The sequence below is a fragment of the Schistocerca cancellata genome, chromosome 6 (genome assembly GCF_023864275.1).
Source record: "Schistocerca cancellata isolate TAMUIC-IGC-003103 chromosome 6, iqSchCanc2.1, whole genome shotgun sequence".
Taxonomy (NCBI): Eukaryota; Metazoa; Arthropoda; class Insecta; order Orthoptera; family Acrididae; genus Schistocerca; species Schistocerca cancellata.
Window position 1 is genome coordinate 247,500,315 of NC_064631.1, and position 23,500 is coordinate 247,523,814.

The 23,500-nt window shown below is 40.8% G+C and overlaps 1 protein-coding gene across 1 annotated transcript; it reads right to left on the reverse strand.

Moving 5' to 3' along the window:
* Nucleotides 1–850: 850 nt before the first annotated feature.
* LOC126191377 (beta-1,3-galactosyltransferase brn-like) lies at nt 851–23,371 on the reverse strand. Its single transcript, XM_049932227.1, has 2 exons — nt 22,219–23,371; nt 851–3,395 (listed from the first exon to the last, which is right to left on the reverse strand). Exons 1-2 carry the CDS (start codon nt 23,016–23,018, stop codon nt 3,356–3,358), a joined length of 840 nt encoding a protein of 279 aa, XP_049788184.1. The 5' UTR covers nt 23,019–23,371; the 3' UTR covers nt 851–3,355.
* Between the last annotated feature and the right edge of the window lie 129 nt (nt 23,372–23,500).

A 23,500-nucleotide genomic window follows, 5' to 3' on the forward strand; every position in this document is an offset into this window, starting at 1 on the left:
TCTGTCATGAAATGCAAAATATCGTACTTTTGTAGTAGTTATAGTTTTTTTGTGCTTCTGAGCAATATGCACATAAGAAGTGAGTAGTGGGGCAATGCACAGAAGAAAAGGGAAGTAGACAACATGAGACAACAAGCAAATAGTCACTCTGCCACATCCGTTTTACCTTGTGCTTTTCCAAGTACTTGGAACATTTAAGATTGATTTTCATACTGGGGTAGGTATGGTGAGCCTAGTAAAGCCACTACAGTGTTATGTTAATAAGTGAAAGTTTTCTGAGCATATGTATTTTTTGAGTTTGTGTCAGAACCAGTATTGGTATCACCCAGTGGAGCATAACCTGAGGTTGACAGGGAAACAACAGGTGGAGGTTGTGGCATGAGACAGAGCGCACACTGGCACTGCTGCAAAGTATTCGATTTGTCTCTCTTTGTGCAAAACACAACACATGGCCACTCCCAACTTGCATCTGGAATCAGGCTTGTAGTCGCAGATATTTCAGAATGGGGTGTGGAAAGGGGGGGGAGGGAGGGGGGAGGTGATACTCCCCATTATTTATCATTTCCAGTTTTGTTATGCACTCTCTGCTCAAATAACAGTAAGTGCCAGTATTTGAGGGTTCCTATTATGAAATACAAGATGTCATTGCATATATGCAGAAATGGTGATCAGGTAAGTAAAAGGGTTTTTCAATTGTGGTTTTATTTTTTCATTACTTCAAAGGTACTTTGGTTAATTACTTTTATTTTTCATTTGATGACAGAGAAATATAGACAGCTATTTACAACAAATGCATACAATTTTATACAGATACACACAATCTCAAATCTGTAATGGGTTCATTGCCCTGAATCCATATTGTACATCCTTCAGAAGCTTCTGCAGACAAATTGTGAAGGTCTTCAATTGTCCCTTTGAATGTTGAGGGAACATTCAAATGTTATGTGATGTACAGTTTGCTGATCTTCACCACAGTCACATTCAGGGGAGATTGGTTGGCACAACAATGCTCCACATCTACCCCAGTCAGTTCTGGTCCGATTCAATGTGCTCCAGTGTCGTTGACGAAAACCTGCTGATTGCTTCCAGGGAGTTTTGATTAGTTAAGGGCCGGCCAGAAATTCTGCATGTGTACGGTGCTCCTTCCGGGTCACAGCATGCACGCCGCAGCCGTCAGCGTTCATGTAGTGCATGTCTCTACGCACAGATGTCGCTTTATCCACTTGCTGGGATACTCCGTATGGTGCATTCTAGTGCTCTTTCCACAGCTTGCAAGCCAACCATGGGAATACGATCACAGTCTACTCATTGAGACGTCTACTTTTATGTTAACAGTTTAACCCAGTAAGAAAAGTAATACAATTAACAACTGTGGGTTTTTATTAAGGCAGCTTGTCTGACGGCACGTAAATACAAGTAATGTTTTTGATCTAGTAGTTAAGAAAGATAGCACGTAGTGGCTTCCAATGAACCTTATTCATGATTTCAAATAACATTAAACTAATGCAAGGTTTCCTATAACTAATTCTCGGTGCCCTCAGTTACACCCACATAATTTCTGTCTCACTGACCTCTGAACAGAATGATAACTGCAGACCTCTCGATGATCACCTTTTATTTCAATACCATTACTGCTATATCTTTCATAACTTCCGTCTGAAATCTGCATAATAACTGACAATTAGATGAATATTATGTTTTATTGACTTCAGCTGAGCGTAGCCCTTCACACATTAAAAAAAAACCCTAAATGTAAGTATACATTGGAACAATCGGTTTAATGACCAATTTTCCTGATAATAATGTAACATGGAGCAGAATGAGGCAATAATGCACAGTTAGTAAACAATAATTTTTAATTATGAAAGGAATAAATCCAAGCATGTTTATCACTGGTCGTGAGAAATGACATAGTTAATATCGGGCACAAAAGCACAGCTCATTGACAAACGCAAGCAGTTGCGAAGATTTTCATCACTTATGCTTGATTGAAACCTTGATTTATTCATTTTCATCACCGAGTAAAATCTTTCACTAACATATGTCGACCTGAACATGGACATAACTCTCGCGGCTTCTCGGTGCAGGCGTGGAAATTCTTGTTGTGGAAAATTTTCATAGAATTCTTTTGTACTTCACACTGCAAAGAATTTGTCCTTCAGTTTTGTATTGCACTGTAATTCGATCAGTTCCGTCTGTAGATCATTCGGAGCATCTTCAACTGACGATGAGAACGGTCGAGCAAACAGGCGAATGACAGGAGACAAACTCGTAACATCTGCAAATTGTGCTCGAAATTGTTCCTCAATTTTTACAATTATTGACACGTATTCTTGAAATCTAGCACTTTCATGGACCAGTCCAAGAGTCGGGAAATGTGCAGTGTTTTCTGTCAATAAGTGGCTCTCCCTAAGCGCAAGCTTCCTTTCAAAGGCATTTACTTTTTCCAACATGTCAAAAATTAAATTATTTTCACCTTGCAAACTGACGTTCAGGCTGTTCATGTTACACGTAATGTCCACGAGAAATGTAAGGTCTGATATCCAACAAGGGTCTTCCAACATAGGTTCACTTTTTCCCTTCTCATGTAAGAATGTTACTATGACCAAATGTGAATCAAAAAATATTATCTGTATTTTACCTTGACTGAGCCAGCGAACTTCGGTATAGCAAGTTATGTCGCCGTACTCCGCTCCTAATTCCTCCAAGAACCGCCGAAACTGGCGATGTGTAAGCCCATGTGTCTTCAGATAGTTTACAGTACGCACAACAATTTGCATGACGTTTGCTAACGTTACTAATTTTGCACAAAGCGCCGCTCGATGCAGAATGCAGTGAATTCCATACAATGTCTCATCTGTGCGCCCTAGCTTTTTGCGCATCCGTGCTATGAGTCCTCTCCGATGGCCTTGCATTGATGGTGCTCCATCTGTGGTCACTGAGACTAACCAATTCCACTCCATACTGACACCATAAATCGTTTGCTCGACAGCTTTGAGTAAGTCCGCACCTGTTGTAGTCTCTTTCAAAGGTACTAAGTCGAAAACATCCTCTGTTACACAAAGTGCGTTATCGACACCTCGTATGTATATCACAACCTGGGGTGTATCTGTAAGATCTGTTGCTTGATCGAGCACAACAGAAAAAGCAACAAAGTCTTTAGCCTTATTTATTAGCTACCTGTGCACATTGCCGGCCATAGCACTGATACATCCTGTCACTGTTTGGATAGACTGATTTCTTGAAACCTGCTAATGGTCGTGGGACACACAAATTCTGCAGCATCAATCAGACACCCTTTCACATACTCCCCTTCGGAAAGGGGTTTCCCAGATTGTGCAATTCTTAGTGAGATTTAAACTTGCTCGCAGTGAAGATTTAGTGTGGTTGTTATTCTGGAAAATTGAAAACAGTACATTGTACAGCGTACAGTAAAATAGACATAAATGTAACACAAGAAACTAAAGAGCTCAAGAAGTATCAGTTACTTTGACATACAGTAAAATTGAGTTGATGTGTCTCATCCATTTTTTTTTAAGGACATTTAATTTCGCTTGTCGTTCTTCACTGTTGAGTACACTCCACTCGTCTTTGTGATTTGTAGTGTCTTTCAATTGCAAACTTACGCTGGCCGCCTATTATTCGGTGGTACAGCAAACACTGTGAGTTTTCGCCAATAGCTACAAAAAAGAATTGCAGATCCCAGTCATTTTTAAACGACTGAAAACATAGATCTCCCGTCCTTTGCTTTTTCACAGTACCTGCCATTTCTCAGTACTTCTCTGTTAAGGTTATGGTCACCAGGGGTAAACAAGACTGGGTATGTTGCGCCCTTGCTTGTACCACATAAACAGGGAAGTGGAGCCGCCGCTGTTCATTTAGGACACATGTCTAATAACAGATGTCGCTGTCACACACGTGCGCACATGTGCAGCAGTTCCGCACGCTGTGCAGTGTTTGGCCGGCCCTGGATTAGTTGGTGATGCTGCGTGGAAAATTGCTCATGCAATTGACTGTTCCACACTTCTTGCACATTGAAGTTACTCTCCTGCAGACTGATTGTTGTGTGCCACAATGGTTTTACAGACCTCAGTCTCTGGGGTTCTGGTAATGAAATTTCTGAATGAATTGATAATTGTAGGTTGTTTTGTTTATTCATATCCACATAATTTAGTGATGACTGTGGTCATCGTATGGATGGTGGTGAATTATTACCAAGTACTGGTACCCAGTGCATGAGTACACACACTGATGGGATGCATTACTTGATAGATCTTTGTGTCAGTTATTTTAATGTGAGCACTGTGCAGCCATGTGGAGTAGCAGTATTCTGCAACTGAGTATGAAAGTGAAAGAGCTGATGCTCTGAAGACTGCTGCATTGACACCTCAGTTGGTTCCTGCTTACTTCTGAAATACAGGGTTATTACAAATGATTGAAGCGATTTCACAGCTCTACAATAACTTGATTATTTGAGATATTTTCACAATGCTTTGCACACACATACAAAAACTCAAAAAGTTTTTTTAGGCATTCACAAATGTTCAATATGTGCCCCTTTAGTGATTCGGCAGACATCAAGGCGATAATCAAGTTCCTCCCACACTCGGCACAGCATGTCCCCATCAATGAGTTCGAAAGCATCGTTGATGCGAGCTTGCAGTTCTGGCATGTTTCTTGGTAGAGGAGGTTGAAACACTGAATCTTTCACATAACCCCACAGAAAGAAATCGCATGGGGTTAAGTCAGGAGAGCGTGGAGGCCATCACATGAATTGCTGATCGTGATCTCCACCACAACCGATCCATCGGTTTTCCAATCTCCTGTTTAAGAAATGCCGAACATCATGATGGAAGTGCGGTGGAGCACCATCCTGTTGAAAGATGAAGTCGGCGCTGTCGGTCTCCAGTTGTGGCATGAGCCAATTTTCCAGCATGTCCAGATACACGTGTCCTGTAACGTTTTTTTCGCAGAAGAAAAAGGGGCCGTAAACTTTAAACCGTGAGATTGCACAAAACACGTTAACTTTTGGTGAATTGCGAATTTGCTGCACGAATGCGGGAGGATTCTCTACCGCCCAGATTCGCACATTGTGACTGTTCGCTTCACCATTAAGAAAAAATGTTGCTTCATCACTGAAAACAAGTTTCGCACTGAACGCATCCTCTTCCATGAGCTGTTGCAACCGCGCTGAAAATTCAAAGCATTTGACTTTGTCATCGGGTGTAAGGGCTTGTGGCAATTGTAAACGGTAAGGCTTCTGCTTTAGCCTTTTCCGTAAGATTTTCCAAACCGTCGGCTGTGGTACGTTTAGCTCCCTGCTTGCTTTATTCGTCGACTTCCGCGGGCTACGCGTGAAACTTGCCCGCACGCGTTCAACCGTTTCTTCGCTCACTGCAGGCGGACCCGTTGATTTCCCCTTACAGAGGCATCCAGAAGCTTTAAACTGCGCATACCATCGCCGAATGGAGTTAGCAGTTGGTGGATCTTTGTTGAACTTCGTCCTGAAGTGTCGTTGCACTGTTATGACTGACTGATGTGAGTGCATTTCGAGCACAACATACGCTTTCTCGGCTCCTGTCGCCATTTTGTCTCACTGCGCTCTCGAGCACTCTGGCGGCAGAAACCTGAAGTGCGGCTTCAGCCGAACAAAACTTTATGAGTTTTTCTACGTATCTGTAGTGTGTCGTGACCATATGTCAATGAATGGAGCTACAGTGAATTTATGAAATCGCTTCAATCATTTGTAATAGCCCTGTATATTGTTCCAAGTTTTGATTTTAGCTGCCATTTTCCAGAGATGGGTATTGTATGTTGAAGGTATTTCAGATTGTTGCCGTATTGGAGTGTGATCTCTAAATGTGATATTAGGTTCATAGTTTGCGTGCTTTTTAGGTATGTGATAAGTTAATGCACTGGTCTTTTGAGACTTTGGTCAGAGAGAGTTGTTTGAAATATCTATCCAACATCTTCAGGTCTGATGTTAGTATTGCTGTGAATGACAAAATTCCTAAATGCAATCAGTTCTAGGTACTTTTATTAGTAATCACGACTTCAACTGTTACAGCGGCCATATCATTTTTGCAGAATTTCAGTTGTGCCATCTAGCTGGAAACCCAAGAGCTTTCCATCAGCAATATTCTTAATAGTCTACATTCACACAGCGGAGTAAATATTAAGCACAGATTGCCAAGACTATTCATATTGCTTCCAAAGTGTTTTGAACATTTATGGAAGATGATCACTTGCTCTCCAGAAATCACCATGAATGAATGAACTGTGGAATCTTTCATCGAAGCCACATTTACTTTAAATTTAATGTTCTCCAAATGTGTTAGATCATTTCTTGCCATTTACTTGTTAAGTAGTATGTGCACATATCTGAGATATAATAGAGGCCTGCATTGGCTCTTCCTCACTGTTGAAACAATGGCAAATCAGTGTATCAAAATAAATAATCCATGCAGGTTATAGTGTCGAACAGTTGCCAAACGTGTACTTGTGTTCCAGGAAGTATACCAGATGACTCATATTAAGTGTTCCATGGAGAGAAACTGTAATGTACTGGTGCTGTTATTAAGCATATTGCAATCGGAGACAAAGACAAGCTGCAAATAAAGGAAAGACCAGGTTGGAAATAAACAATTATGAAAAGAATAGATGCTATCCACTGTGAAGGTGACACTTGAGTTGCAGATAGGTACAACGAAAAGACTGTCCCACAACTGGTTTTGGCCGAAGCGTCCTTCAGGAAAAAAAGGAAACTGCATGTGGGCATACACCCCCCCCCCCCCCCCCCCACACACACACACACAAAGCAAGAACACCTCAGGCACAATGACCACTATCTCCAGCCGCTTTGGGCAGACTGCAGGTAGCGTTGAACGAAAGCAAGAGTCTGGATTTAGTGGGAGGGGGGGCTTGGAAGGGGTAGCAGAGTACAAGTGGGGGGGGGGGGGCAGGGAAGAAGAGGCCTGTCTGGCAGTGTACAACAACTAGAAGGTGGGAGGACAAAGTTGCCTTGTGCAGAGTTAGTAAGCTGAGGGGGAGGGGATTGAGGAGTGGGAAAGGAGAGCAGCAGAGAGGGGAAAAAACTGGTGGGTGCATTGATAGAGTGAAGTGCACAGTGAGGATGAGGGGATGTGGGTTGGGAGGCGATAGGACAGTTGTAGTTGTTGTGGTCTTCAGTCCTGAGACTGGTTTGGTGCAGCTATCTATGCTACTCTATCCTGTGCAAGCTTCTTCATCTCCCAGTACCTACTGCAACCCACATCCTTATGAATCTGCTTACTGTATTCATCTCTTGGTCTCCCTCTACGATTTTTACCCTCCACACTGCCCTCCAGTACTAAATTGGTGATCCCTTGATGCCTCAGAATGTGTCCTACCAATCGATCCCTTCTTCTAGTCAAGTTGTGCCACAAACTCCTCTTGTCCCCAATTCTATTCAATACCTCCTCATTAGTTATGTGATATACCCATCTATTCTTCAGCATTCTTCTGAAGCACCATATTTCGAAAGCTTTTATTCTCTTCTTGTCCAAACTATTTATCATCCATGTTTCACGTCCACACATGGCTACACTCCATACAAATACTTTCAGAAACGACTTCCTAACACTTGAATCTATACTCGATGTTAACAAATTTCTCTTCTTCAGAAATGCTTTCCTTGCATTGGCAGTCTACATTTTATATCCTCTCTACTTTGACCATCATCAGTTATTTTGCTCCCCAAATAGCAAAACTCCTTTATTACTTTTAGTGTCTCATTTCCAAATCTAATTCCCTCAGCATCACCCGATTTAATTTGACTACATTCCATTATCCTCGTTTTGCTTTTGTTGATGTTCATCTTACATCCTCCTTTCAAGACACTATCCATTCCGTTCAACTGCTCTTCCAAGTCCTTTGTGTCTCTGACAGAATTAAAATGTCATCGGCGAGCCTCAAAGTTTTTATTTCTTCTCCATGGATTTTAATACCTACTCCAAATTTTTCTTTTGTTTCCTTCACTGCTTGCTCAATATACAGATTGAATTAACATCGGGGATAGGCTACAACCCTGTCTCACTCCCTTCCCAACCACTGCTTTCCTTACATGCCCCTGGACTCGTATAACTGCCATCTGGTTTCTGTACAAATTGTAAATAACCTTTCGCTCCCTGTATTTTACCCCTGCCACCTTCAGAATTTGAAAGAGAGTATTCCAGTCAACATTGTCAAAAGCTTTCTCTAGGTCTACAATTGCTAGAAACGTAGGTTTGCCTTCCCTTAATCTTTCTTCTAAGATAAGTCGTAGGGTCAGTATTGCCTCACGTGTTCCAATATTTCTACGGAATCCAAACTGATCTTCCCCAAGGTAGGCTTCTACTAGTTTTTCCATTTGTCTGTAAAGAATTCACATTAGTATTTTGTAGCCATGACTTATGAAACAGATATTTCGGTAATTAACAAAGAGATAGAGGGGCTGGCCAGTACTTACCTCAGCTCAGTACAGCCGATAGATACACATAAAACAGAACCAAAAATTTACATTCCTAGCTTTCGGAACAAATGATGAAGGAACATTTGTTCCGAAAGCTAGGAATGTAAATTTTTGGTTCTGTTTTATGTGTATCTATCGGCTGTACTGAGCTGAGGTAAGTACTGGCCAGCCCCTCTATCTCTTTGTTAGTATTTGTTTCACATCTTTATATGAGATTTTCCATTAATCATTTATATTTCGGTAATTTTCACATCTGTCAACACCTGCTTTTTTTTGGGATTGTAATTATTATATTCTTTTTGAAGTCTGAGGGTATTTCGCCTGTCTCATACATACTGCTCACCAGATGGTAGAGATTTGTCAGGATTGGCTGTCAGTAGTTCTAATGGAATGTTGTCTACTCCCGGGGCTTTGTTTCGACTCAGGTCTTTCAGTGCTCTGTCAAACTCTTCACGCAGTATTGTATCTCCCATTTCGTATTTATCTACATTCTCTTCTATTTCCATAATATTGTCCTCAAGTACATTGTCCTTGTATAGACCCTCGATATACTCCTTCCACCTTTCTGCTTTCCCTTCTTTGCTCAGAACTGGGTTTCCATCTGAGCTTTTGATATTCATGCAAGTGGTTCTCGTTTCTCCAAAGGTTTCTTTAATTTTACTGTGGGCAGTATCTATCATACCCCTAGTGAGATAAGCCTATACATCATTACATTTGTCCTCTAGCCATCCCTGCTTAGCCATTTTGCACTTCCTGTTGATCTCATTTTTGAGACATTTGTATTCTTTTTTGCCTGCTTCATTTACTGCATTTTTATATTTTCTCCTTTCATCAATTAAATTCAATATTTTTTCTGTTACCCAAGGATTTCTATTAGCCCTCGTCTTTTTACCTACTTGATCCTTTGCTGCCTTCACTACTTCATCCCTCAGAGCTACCCATTTTTCTTCTACTGTATTTCTTTCTCCCATTCCTGCCATTTGTTCCCTTATGCTCTCCCTGAAACTCTCTACAACCTCTGGTTCTTTCAGTTTATCCAGGTCCCATCTCCTTAAATTCCCACCTTTTTGCAGTTTCTTCAGTTTTAATCTACATTTCATAACCAATAGATTGTGGTCAGAGTCCACATCTGCCCCTGGAAATGTCTTACAATTTAAAACCTGGTTCCTAAATCTCTGTCTTACCGTTATATAATCTATCTGATACCTTCTAGTATCTCCAGGATTCTTCCATGTATACAGCCTTCTTTTATGATTCTTGAACCAAGTTTTAGCAATGATTAAGTTATGCTCTGTGCAAAATTCTACCAGACGGCTTCCTCTTTCATTTCTTACCCCCAATCCATATTCACCTACTATGTTTCCTTCTCCCTTTTACTACTCTCAAATTCCAGTCACCCATGACTATCAAATTTTCGTCTCCCTCCACCATCTGAATAATTTCTTTTGTCTCATCATACATTTCATCAATTTCTTCATCATCCGCAGAGCTAGTTGGCATATAAACTTGGACTACTGTAGTAGGTGTGGGCTCCATGTCTATCTTGGCCACAATAATGCGTTCACTATGCTGTTTGTAGCAGCTTACCCACTCTCCTATTTTTTTTATTCATTATTAAACCTATTCCTGCATTACCCCTATTTGATTTTGTATTTATAACCCTGTATTCACCTGACCAAAAGTCTTGTTCCTGCTGCCACCGAACTTCACTAATTCCCACTATATCTAACTTTAACCTATCCATTTCCCTTTTTAAATTTTCTAACCTGTCCGCCCGATTAAGGGATCTGACATTCCATGCTCCGATCCGTAAAACGTCAGTTTTCTTTCTCCTGATAATGACGTCCTCCTGAGTAGTCCCGGCCCAGAGATCGGAATGGGGGACTATTTTACCTCCGGAATATTGTACCCGAGGGGACGCCATCATCATTTAACCATACAGTAGAGCTGCATGCCCTCGGGAAAAATTACGGCTGTAGTTTCCCTTTGCTTTCAGCCGTGTGCAGTACCAGCACAGCAAGGCCGTGTTGGTTAGTGTTACAAGGCCAGATCAGTCAATCATCCAAACTGTTGCCCCCTGCAACTACTGAAAAGGCTGCTGCCCCTCTTCAGGAACCACACATTTGTCTGGCCTCTCAACAGATGCCCCTCCGTTGTGGTTGCACCTACGGTACGGCCATCTGTATCGCTGAGGCATGCAAGCCTCCCCACCAACGACAAGGTCCATGGTTCATGAGGAGGGGGGGGGGGGGGGGTGCAAACTGTTGAGTTGAGTGGCGAGTGTGGGGACATTAGGTTATCATTAGCTGGTGGTGGAGGGGAGGATGCAAATGGTCCAGGTTGTGAAGCAGCGGGTGGTATGGCCTCTGATGAGGGAGGATAAGCCTGTGACAGGACTGGAGTAGGAAGTGTTGGCTGGGTGGATTTGGGAAAGTCTTACACCAAGGATATGATTCCTGTGACAAGAGGCTAAGAAGACTGGGAGGGACTAGGATATTGTGGAGGTTGGGTGGGTGAAGGAACACCGCTTTAGGAGGGATAGGTAGAATTGTGGGTAGTATGTCAGGACATGATGATGGATAATCCAAACACTGGCAAAGGAAATGGTTGAGTTGTTCCAGCCAAATGTGGTATTGGGTGACAAAGTGGATGCTCCTTTGTATCTGGTTCTTGGGGATCATGGGAGGATTGGGGGTGTGTAAGGATACAGCATGAGAAATCAGTCTGTGGTCTGGGGGTACTGCGTGTCTGTGAAGGCCTTTGTGAGACCTTGAGCACAATGGGCAATCGAATTCTTGTAACTGCAGATAGGCCATCCATTGGTGATGTGGAAGGGATAGCAGCTGTTGGAAAGCAGGTACTGTTGGTGTTTGGTGGGTGTAATGTAGATAGAGGTGTGGATGACGCCATCAGAGAGGAGGAGATCGTCGTTCAGGAAGGTGGCATGCAGGGATGAAGGGAACAAAGTGACGGACGATTTGTCTCGGAGTGGGTGACTGGTGGCCGTTCACCGCTCCCCCCACCCTCGGAACTCGCCTGCTCAACGCTCACCCCACCGTTCTTGACTCTAGCCAGAGCGTTGAGCAAAGCAACTCAGGTGTCACTCTGGTCTCTGCGGTCTTAGCTCACGCAGTAATACAGCTCGCGGCTCGACCTGCTCGACTCAGTGCTTCTGCATCGGAGTTCGTCTCTACTGGATATTGTTCTTTGTAGTAATACCACTATGTATATTACATTATTATGTTATGTATACATCATTTGTTTTTATTTTATTTTTATTTGTTTAAATGATCAGATTAGGTTCCTGACGACTCCTCTTACTATAGGATTTTTATTATGGACACTCGAATTTACGCTTTAATTACGAGCGAACCGATAAACATATCGCAAAATGTGATACACCAATATTTTCCTTGTTTTATTCTGCGTAAGGCTATATGCAGCACTTCAGTCTTACAGTCAAATTTATTTATTTTTTCTTATTCTGGTACGGATTTTGCGGTTTTAGGCGTCTTCGGAAGGAAACGTTCACATTAAAAATACACTCCTGGAAATTGAAATAAGAACACCGTGAATTCATTGTCCCAGGAAGGGGAAACTTTATTGACACATTCCTGGGGTCAGATACATCACATGATCACACTGACAGAACCACAGGCACATAGACACAGGCAACAGAGCATGCACAATGTCGGCACTAGTACAGTGTATATCCACATTTCGCAGCAATGCAGGCTGCTATTCTCCCATGGAGACGATCGTAGAGATGCCGGATGTAGTCCTGTGGAACGGCTTGCCATGCCATTTCCACCTGGCGCCTCAGTTGGACCAGCGTTCGTGCTGGACGTGCAGACCGCGTGAGACGACGCTTCATCCAGTCCCAAACATGCTCAATGGGGGACAGATCCGGAGATCTTGCTGGCCAGGGTAGTTGACTTACACCTTCTAGAGCACGTTGGGTGGCACGGGATACATGCGGACGTGCATTGTCCTGTTGGAACAGCAGGTTCCCTTGCCGGTCTAGGAATGGTAGAACGATGGGTTCGATGACGGTTTGGATGTACCGTGCACTATTCAGTGTCCCCTCGACGATCACCAGTGGTGTACGGCCAGTGTAGGAGATCGCTCCCCACACCATGATGCCGGGTGTTGGCCCTGTGTGCCTCGGTCGTATGCAGTCCTGATTGTGGCGCTCACCTGCACGGCACCAAACACGCATACAACCATCATTGGCACCAAGGCAGAAGCGACTCTCATCGCTGAAGACGACACGTCTCCATTCGTCCCTCCATTCACGCCTGTCGCGACACCACTGGAGGCGGGCTGCACGATGTTGGGGCGTGAGCGGAAGATGGCCTAACGGTGTGCGGGACCGTAGCCCAGCTTCATGGAGACGGTTGCGAATGGTCCTCGCCGATACCCCAGGAGCAACAGTGTCCCTAATTTGCTGGGAAGTGGCGGTGCGGTCCCCTACGGCACTGCGTAGGATCCTACGGTCTTGGCGTGCATCCGTGCGTCGCTGCGGTCCGGTCCCAGGTCGACGGGCACATGCACCTTCCGCCGACCACTGGCGACAACATCGATGTACTGTGGAGACCTCACGCCCCACGTGTTGAGCAATTCGGCGGTACGTCCACCCGGCCTCCCGCATGCCCACTATATGCCCTCGCTCAAAGTCCGTCAACTGCACGTACGGTTCACATCCACGCTGTCGCGGCATGCTACCAGTGTTAAAGACTGCGATGGAGCTCCGTATGCCACGGCAAACTGGCTGACACTGACGGCGGCGGTGCACAAATGCTGCGCAGCTAGCGCCATTCGACGGCCAACACCGCGGTTCCTGGTGTGTCCGCTGTGCCGTGCGTGTGATCATTGCTTGTACAGCCCTCTCGCAGTGTCCGGAGCAAGTATGGTGGGTCTGACACACCGGTGTCAATGTGTTCTTTTTTCCATTTCCAGGAGTGTATATGGCTTGCGATGTATTTGTACCAGGTTAATGAAATTTTAATACATTATAGCAAAATATATTGTTGATGTAAATCTCAAGTTACAACATTTTCTGATCACCCAAAAAACCACGATAGTGCAAAATAAATCAATAATCAAAAACTTTGTCATGTCGTGGAAATTTCAATAAACAATACAAAATTCTTACTCATTATCTGTGTTACTTCAAAATAGGATCAAATAAGATCAAAATACAGGTATAGTACTGGAATAAACCAAGTTTAAAGGGCAATGTGCCTTCCATTTATTTTCTATTGTTAATGAGTGGTGAGTCATGAAAAAGAGCTAGTTCATTTCAGGGAGTGAACAGTTCTGATCCGATCTCTGAAAAGAATAGTTTTGCCCATCTCTAATACCTTCCCTTCAAAGGAGAAATAGTTGTGTATTATGATAACATTAGTAAGGTATATGAGAAATGAGCTATTGGGTTTGGAGTCTGAAAAATGTTGGGAGAGGTAGTGTTCAACAGTGGCAAGACCTTGGGCAAGAGGGTCATTGGTGTATAGAGATTCAGTGACAAGAAGGGATCCAAGAGGTAAAGCAGAGGGGATGTTGGAGGGTTGAGGAAGGAAGTGGTTGGTGTGTTTCATGTAGGAGGCTAGATTTTGGGCGGTTGGTTGAAGGTGTTGGAAAATGAGGGCTGAAATTCTTTCATTGGGGGCACAACAATCAGCAACAATGGGTCATCCAGGATTGTTGATTTTGGGGACCATGTATAAGGTGGGTGTACATGAGTGAGGAGGGAAATGGACTCAAGGGAGAGGTTTTGGGCAGGGCCTAAGGCTTTAAACAGGGATTGGAGGCTATGTTGGACTTCTAGGATGAAATCAGTCTGGCACAGTTTATAGGCAGAGGACTCAGACAAATGGCAGAGGTCTTCCGCCAGGTTGGTGAAATCAGGTGCATTGTATACCAGCGCCACTACAATCATTGCACATATTGGTATGACTACAAACCAGCTGTCCACCAGCATGAATGACCACCGCCAAACTGCTGCCAAGAACACAGAGGACCACTCTGTGGCACAACATACAGCTGAATATAACATGCTCAATTTCAATGGCTGCTTCACAACCAGGGCCATCTGAAACCTTCTCTCCACCACCAGCTTTTCTGAACTCCACTGATGAGAGTTACACATAAAACATATTCTCCATTCCCCAAATTATGCCATGTCACCTTCGAACCTAGTGTTCCTCCACCCAACAGTTCGGTCCCTCTTTGTCCTCCTCCCAACTCCTTTTCCTTCATTATCACTGTATGCTGCTCTCTGCCAACACACCCACCAGTCTTTTGCCATTCTCTGGTCCTGTTGAATGTTGATTGTGTTTGGTTTGTATGTGCATACTGTTTTTTTCCAACGAATTATATTTGTTGGAAATTAGTGACTTCAGTTACATCTATGGCAGATTCTTTATATACAGGGTGTTTCAAAAGGACTTTACAATTTTGTAAGTTCATAAAAATTAATTCACAGTACCTACAAAGGTGATTATAGTGTCAATTTGTGGGAGATACATGTATTTCGCAAGCACTGAATTGCACCATAAGGAGTGCTAGTGGCAGTTGTGTTAAAGACGGCTGCTTTCACTGGGCCTGAGCATGCTAGCTGTGTGTTTTGGTTTGAAGAATCAAAATTGGTGACAACAGTTCAGTGTAATTTCCATATCAAGTACACATAAGATCCTCCTAGTAGGCCGACAGTTTATGAGTGGCATAAATGTTTTGTAGAAACAAGGTGCTTGGTAAGAAATGGGAAATCATCAGGTCGTCCAAGCACATCTGATGACGTAGTGATGAGTGAGTAAGACAATGTTTTCTCAACTGCCCTGCAAAATCAACCTGGCAACTCACAAACTGCAAATCCCACACACGACTGTTTGGCATGTGTTGAGAAACCATTTGCATTTGAAACCTACTGATTGATGATTGTAGAAGCAATAAAAGACAATGATAAAATTGCTCGCAAGAACTTCTGTGCAGATATGTTAAATCGATTACATTTCTTGGACCAAATAATCTTTTTTGACGAGTCACCTTTTCATTGAAGTGGCAAGGTTAACACACACAACTGCAGGATTTGGGGCAGTAAAAATCCACATCAAACATTGCAACATGTTCGTGATGGCTCTAAAGTGATTGGATGTGTGCAGAATAAGCAACAGAAGCCACATACAAAAAAAAAGCTTATGTTTCCCTAAAAAATAACACTAATCCCAACTCTGTATCTTTTTTCAATAAATATATATCAATTTTTAAAGTTTTAAAGTCCTTTTTGAAACACCAATTACTATACAAGTGTATTTCTCTTTGACCTCTACAATAGCATGCCGACATCACCTTTACTAACAACCTTTCAATAATTTTCTTGTTCTTCGTGAGCCTTGAGAGATGGCAATCCTATCTGCGGCTCAGCATCTCCGCTATATCATGAGTAGGAACTTTCTTTTTCATACGGTTCCATTCCATCCTGGAATTTCCATTGTTTGACTGTTGTAATACCCTTAAATTACGGTCTTTGATGATTATATAGCTCAAAAATTATGTTCAAGCGATGGACAGTGTAGTATCAGGACCAGATAGACCGTCCTTGGGTGCTTTGATGAATGTTAGGTTACTGGCACATGACATAATAGAGATGGTGCTATTGGGATGAGAATGCTTTGTTCAGGCACCAATGCTGTATGTTTGGCACCATAAATGAAAGCTTAAATGACATGCAAATTTAATTGCATTACTGCAGATGTCTGTCACTGCAATAATATGCTGTCAGGATAGAATTAATCCAGACCACTAACAGAACTTCTGTAACCTTAAATTTCCACATCACTATATTTCCTATTTTTTTCAAAAAATTTGATATTAATTTAAAATTGTGTCCTGCAGCACCACTTCACTTTTTTCGAAATTAGTAAGGGCCTGACTGAAATACGAGATATAATGTTCATTTTGTCACTCATGTGTCTGTCAATGATTGGCAGTTTAGTTTGCAGCATTTTTAGTATTACTTTTATTAAACATTTTACTGTGTTTACAATAACTTTCATACAAATAGTTTTTTAAACTGACATAACACAAAATATTTCAGTACAAACATAGAATTATGTGACATACAACTTATGGACGGCTCAGTTGTATTTTATGCCTATATCTGGATCATAATAACAAAGTATGAATAGAACAACGAAACACACAAGGTAACACCTGTCATCCTTAGCGTAAGTTAGATTAAGTAGTGTATAAGATTAGGGACTGATGACCTCAGCAGTTTGGTCCCCATAAGACCTTATCACAAATTTCCAATTTTCCACAAGGTAACATGAATGTACAAAAGTTGATGGAATGTTTACTTCTTTGAATAGGTGGATAAATTTCTAGGTTCAAATGATCCTTTCATTTGTATCTCCAAAAGATGAAGCTATAAGCTGTGTCAAAAGTAAATCCTGTGTCACTGGGTAGATAAGAGTGGAAAAATAAAAAGTAAGCAGAAATCTTGTCTCATTTCTGCTATGATCAAATTGTGTGTTGCTTAATACACGATTTTGTAATAATTTACATCCCTACATAATACGAAAGGGTGTGGTGGTCTGAACTACAAAAGTTAGGACTCTTGTTCAGTTAACAGAAGGATTGGGGGTATGAGTAACCATGGCCTTTCAAAAGGAACTATTACAGCATTTGCCTTAAAAAACAAAAAAAAAAAAAAACCTAAAGACTTTTCAGACTTGTGCAGGGATTGGAAGCACATGGCTCCAAATTTACAACTTTAACATTAACGAATTGTTTCCCTTTTCGGAACAACTGACTGCCTAACATACCTTCCCATACTACTGGTGTACATACTCAGATACAGATCATTAAAGTTCATGTGACATTACTAAAATCTATATTCTCAGTTTAGTACTCTTTAATTTTGTCTTCATCACACACTTTCAATAAAAAATAAATAAATAAATAAAAGACTGATAGTTTTTAACGGAGTTGCCAATGTACATTTCAAAGAACTCTTCTGTTATATGAGGCAGATCCTGCGCAGTCTTACTTTCTCCTTTCCAGTTCTAACATAGACTGGTTCATTTGAGGGAATGGGACCAAAACAGTGAGGTCATTAGTCCCCATCGGATTAGGGAAGGAATCGGTCATGCCCTTTCAGAGGGACTATTCCCAGCATTTGCCTGAAGTGATTTAGGGAAATCATGGACTAGAGTTTCACTTCTGTCAATGTGTTATCTTCCTACACCTAGAATAAGAATCAAGGCTTCATAAAAAAAATTAAGATGAAAAATAAAAATTCTGTGTAAATGACAGAAAATACTGAAGACAAGACATACAGTTGTAAGCAGTTTAGAAAAAACTAGTGTTAACAGTGGATAAATTTATTTTTTAATAGGTGAAAATAGGAGTTTCCCGGTAACATTATCATAGAAAACAAAATACCTCTCATTTGCAGGAAAATACAATGACAAAGGTGAAACTATAATCTTACTATCTTACCATGAAGTTATAACTTACTGCTAGAGGTGGTGGTGGTGCACTTCAATGAAGTCACACTGGTGACCCATGGGAGTTAAATAAGAAGTCTAAAAAATACTGCAAAAGTCATTCACAAATTCTACTTGTAATCTAAAATTGTATGGCACAAATGGCTGGAGGACGGGGGTGGGAGGGGGCTTATGGGGGGGGGGGGGGGGGTGAAACCTGGTGCCAGCACTTAGCCTACTTCTCTCAAATAGCATCAGAGGGGCGAAGAACTTAACGTTCCCATACTACAGATGGACCACCGTCAGCAGAGCCAAATGGCTTCACCTCATGAGACAATGTGGAGACATTTGGGATTTAACACAGGACATTGGCACAAAGACTGGTGATCAAAGAGTTTATGCCACCACTTCTCCCCCTGCCGGATCACCACCATTATTTTCATCTAATCTTGGATTTGGCAACAAACTTAGGAGATACAGATATTAGTTTAACAAAGAAAGTAATCGGTTTTTTATGACATATATATACAAGCACTGCTGAATATGCTTGCACTGATGCACAGTTCAAAATACCCACAGATCTGGCTGAGGAAGAGAAGCAATGGAAACTGAATAATGCCAATTATTATAGATGAGCAGGAAAGCATCTATACTAGCAAAAGTACTAAATGATGTACGTGGGGGAACGAAATACTCAAACACCACATACTCTTGATGATACATTATAATAGTATAAAACAATTTTGCATATTTTTACAGCACAAGCAAAAGTGTCGCACTAGAAGCGAGTTATCTCAGATCTTTTTCCATTAGATGAATATTCTTTTTACATATATTTTAACGTACTTTTCAATGAATAGGTCCTTGTACCATTGCAAAATGAGGTATTAAATTTTTGAACCTATCTGGATTGAAAATATGCACCTTCCATCAAATTTAGACTAAGAGTTCTAATTACAGTAGCATAAGGGAGAACTGAATTTTTTAATTGGTTCATGGCACTGGAACATTATGACTAATGCCAGATGAAAGAAAAAATTACAAATCTCATATTTCTCTAAATACAGTTATACGACCAGAAAACAGAAGAAGTCATTCTGATGGAAGGAAATGTTTTGTTGAATTTAGTATAGCCAAAATAGCAAATGCAAGCATTTGCAAAACAAGAGTGTTAACTAGTCTGAGACTTCTAACATTACTTCTGCCTACTGATCCTGATTCATACAATACAGTTTGCGAAGGCTAATGTCAGTGGTCCTCATAACTACTACAAAACAATTGTTAAAAATATAAAACATGTCAGACCTGTTATAAAATATATCTCCGAAATGTGTATGTAAAAGTTAGTTGGTAGGCAACAACGAGAATACAGAAGAGTCCGATTCCACCCATCTGCTTGACCTATGACATCACCAATATGGCGGAAACAACCATTCTTAACGTCTCCAATACGGCGCTTACGACATCATTACATAAACACGACAACGGACATGAAAATACATATAAAACCAACAAACATCTCCCTCCAAAAATATAATGAGACTAACTGGACCAGTGTTTCCGCTACAATTACAATATCGATAGGAATCGCTCACTTCCCTCCACCTACAGAGCTCAATCACAATTGTCGATACCACAAAATAAAAACCAACTATTCCAAAAATTATAATCACACCATGACTCGATACCACAAAACCAACACCTAAAACAACAAAAATTGGAATATGACACTTCCCTTGACCTATATAGGTAAACAGCAGCTCACGATACCAAAAACCACATATCTCCAAACTGAATTAAATGACTTACCGCGCGACAAACAGCAAACCAATAACATCAAAATTTCCGTTCTTCTACAACAGTCACGACCGATAAATGTACACTTCAAGCACCAACACCCAAATGAACCCAATACACCACATAACACGCGGACCATATACACACCACCAGAGGACACCAACCGCAACAAGACGACATCTACAAACACGACACACTCATAAACTGAACTCCATGCCATCAAGACGTCACACACAACAACACCCTTACATCACGGGTCAAAACCGACGGGTGGCATCGGATGCCTCCGTTGACAACAATAATTTAGTTCAATACATTTCTTATGTAACTCAGGAACATTTTGAACAAGTACAAATAATTCATCTCATCAGCAGAATTTCTGCTTTATTAGTACCTGGTTCTTTTTTACAATTACATTATACATTCTCTGTCAGTCTTTTGGTTGTGAGATTAACAACATCAGTCCTAATAATAAAAGTTTACCCAAAATGATCCATGTAATTAACAATATCACTGCTTTCTTCTTTAATTTCTGGCTCCACTTGTTTAACATCTCCATTATACATTCTTTGTCAGTCTTTTAGTGTGAGCTCAGGAACATCTATTAAAGTTAACAGACAATGAGCCATCTTGTTCACAAGATTTGAAATACTCCATTTAGAATACAATAAAAAAATTATATCGTAATTCAATTTGCTAATAACTTCAACCTTGCCAAGACACCAACAGTGCCATACTGCTAACATTTGCTTCTTCTCTACCTTTCAGTAAAATAATGATTACAGTGAAAACTTAATTATAAATTATTTCTACTAAAAAAATGGTCTAAATGAAATATGATTAAAACTTGTTCTGCATTGTCTGTTAACACCATAAATGAGATCTTCTTAATTGTACATGAGCAGTGAATTTATATATTTTTACATTATCAGTACATTACCTTAAATAGATTTTAATTATAACGTTTACCTTGGACGTAAGATACAGGGATTGTCACAATAAATGTGTTCTACAAAAAGGGTAGGTGCAATAAAAAAATTCCACTCAGCTCAAAGTTTTGCCATCACTCCTGTACTGCTAGATCACATGCATCACTTGGTTTCTTAAAATGAAAAAAATTTTGAATTGGCATATCAACTATAGCACCAAACGATATATAAGCAAATTCTTTGTCAGTCACACTGGCAATAATATCAGCTAATTACTCACCATTTACATAATTATGAGTATTACAGATTGGTGAAATTCACTATTACTGAATGGATGTCACGCTTTGTCATTTACAAGTGATGTTTATATATTAGATAACTGATTTTCCACAATATTTAAAATTAGTTAACATTTTTGGCTATTGGACTAGATTTAAACATCTACAGTTTTATTTGTATGTGTAAGATCTGCCTCTCAGCTCCAGGTGACACCATACTGAATTAAAAGGGTCGACAGAAGTGTCCGATCCCACGCGTCGGCTTTGACCCGTGACGTAAGGGTGTTGTCGTGTGTGACGTCATGACGACGCGGAGTTTGGTTTGAGTGTGGCTGCCTCCAGTTCTGTTTTATCTTATTTTATTTACTTTTCTGATCTCTTCGTTCTATCTCGTGAGATTTTTTTTTTATTTAAAAACGCTTATTACTTATTTTAATTATCTGTTTTCTCCAATTTCTGTTTTAGTTTATTGTATTTGTCTTTCTGATCTGTTCGTTCTATCCCGTGAGATTTTTTTTTTTTTTTTTAAAGACAAAAAACACTAATCAGCTACTGAAGCATCTTTATCTTCTATGGGTTGCAGGGGTTACGACCCCTGGGGAGGTGGGTGGGTATTCATTCATGGCTGTCTTCACTTACATGTTGTAGCTACGCAAGGCGTCTAAATTTGTTTATATTTAGTTTCCCCACCCCCACCCCACCCCCCCCCACCCCCACCCAAAACACCCCATTTCCCGCGCTTGTCCCGTTAGTGTCATTAGGCTTCTTGTGGAAAGTGTGTGTGTGTTTGTTTTTGTTTCCGCCATACTTGTGACGTCATGGCTCAAAGCAGACGGGCGGGATCGGACGCTTCCGTATTTCCAATTAAAAGTATTTATGCATTGCCGACACTTCTTTGCTCATTCCATACTCTTTTTATTTCATCAGGGTCAGAATAACCATGTGAAGCTATTACATAATGGTAACTATAGATATTGTAATTCATTTTATAAAAATGAAATTCACTGCAATGAAAAGGTTCAATTCCCAACTTTTTTGCCAAAATTCCCAAGTATATATCATCAAATCGGAAATGTTTTGTGTACAGACTAGCATAATACATGTCAATTAGGGCGTTGCGGGAAAGAATGTATGCTCCTGCAGTGACGTACGGGGGCCACATATTATATGGGTATTCCGACAATGGTACATACCACTTACTGCTAAAATGTCTCTGAGGCGAAGATACAAATACATACCCTGCAAATAAAACAACATCGTCAGCCAATTCAAAATCTTGAAATTGATGTAAGCGTCGCATCATCTGACCAGAAGTATTGTACTGCATGTCGTGTGAGGTAAGTCCTTCAATTACGTTCCGTTTTTCGCGTCTCCTTAGTGAAATGACAGGAGTCTCTAAATATTCCGGGTAGTGAGCCGGATTCCGTATAAACCTCAATACATTCTTTGTTGATACATACATGTCATCATCACTGAAAAAATAGAATTGCGCATTGGGACAATATGCGAAAGCCCATGAGATTCCCATCATTGTCTTAATAGTGTTATTGAAATAATCATCGATGAAGTTTGCCTGCACAATGTCACCATGTCTTGCGCTTTCTTTCTGAACTTCTTGTAACAGTTTTCGATCATCTGCAGTCACACCAAGAACAAAAACTGTTCTGATTTGCACGTCAGAAAATCTCTTTTCAAATCCCCACGTTTCTCGTATTGCCTTTCGGCGATGGAAATTAGGCAGTGCAGATTTTACAATGTATACTATTCGAAGGACTTCTTTGTCTGGAGTGCTACACTTCTTCGTGCACGCAGAAATGAAACTATAATTGTACACATTGATTGGCTTAGCGTCAGGTGTTTCGTTATTCTTAAGCTGGTCTACAAAACGTCGTATATCACCCTCATACGGGTAGCTGAAGCTGCTTTTATAATCTCGTTCAAATAAATGAGTGAACAGCCCGAAATAGCCGAAGAAACACATAGTCACAGAAAATAACAATATCCATTTCTTATTTACACGAAAGGGTTTTAATCTCATTTTACATTATTGGGAGATAACGAACCGGTGTCACAACTGAAAAACACACTGCACAACAAATCACACATTTAATCGATGGATGATATAAACAAAATATCTCAGCGCCCACTTTCGAAACATACATGCCTGAACAAATGAATATCGTTACTCAGGCACTATAAACAAACTCCCAAGAGTATACTCATATTACTGCCTGTTCAAATAATGCACATTCAGAATGAAGGACTGAAGTATATAATTTAACTATAAATGGCATTCACATTACACATGTAGGAGAAATTTCCGTACGAACTGATAAAATTCATTGAACTTACGAAAGCATACGGGAAATTTATTTGAATCAATAAGTTTGACTAATGAGTCAAGAGAAGTATTGCATAAATAATTATTTCCGTCGCTTCTTTACCATTAAACGCATATGAGACTGACACATTTTCTAAAATATGATTTTTATGTGGGATGTGTTCGAGGGTGGAACATCA

Bases quoted from the DNA above. Each gene is read 5' to 3' on its own strand.
- LOC126191377 (XM_049932227.1), bottom strand. From the start codon at position 23,018: ATGAGATTAAAACCCTTTCGTGTAAATAAGAAATGGATATTGTTATTT. The intron at 3,396-22,218 runs GTATGTATTTGT...TCAATTTTCCAG, and splicing joins GATGTTGTTTTATTTGCAGG to AATAACAACCACACTAAATC.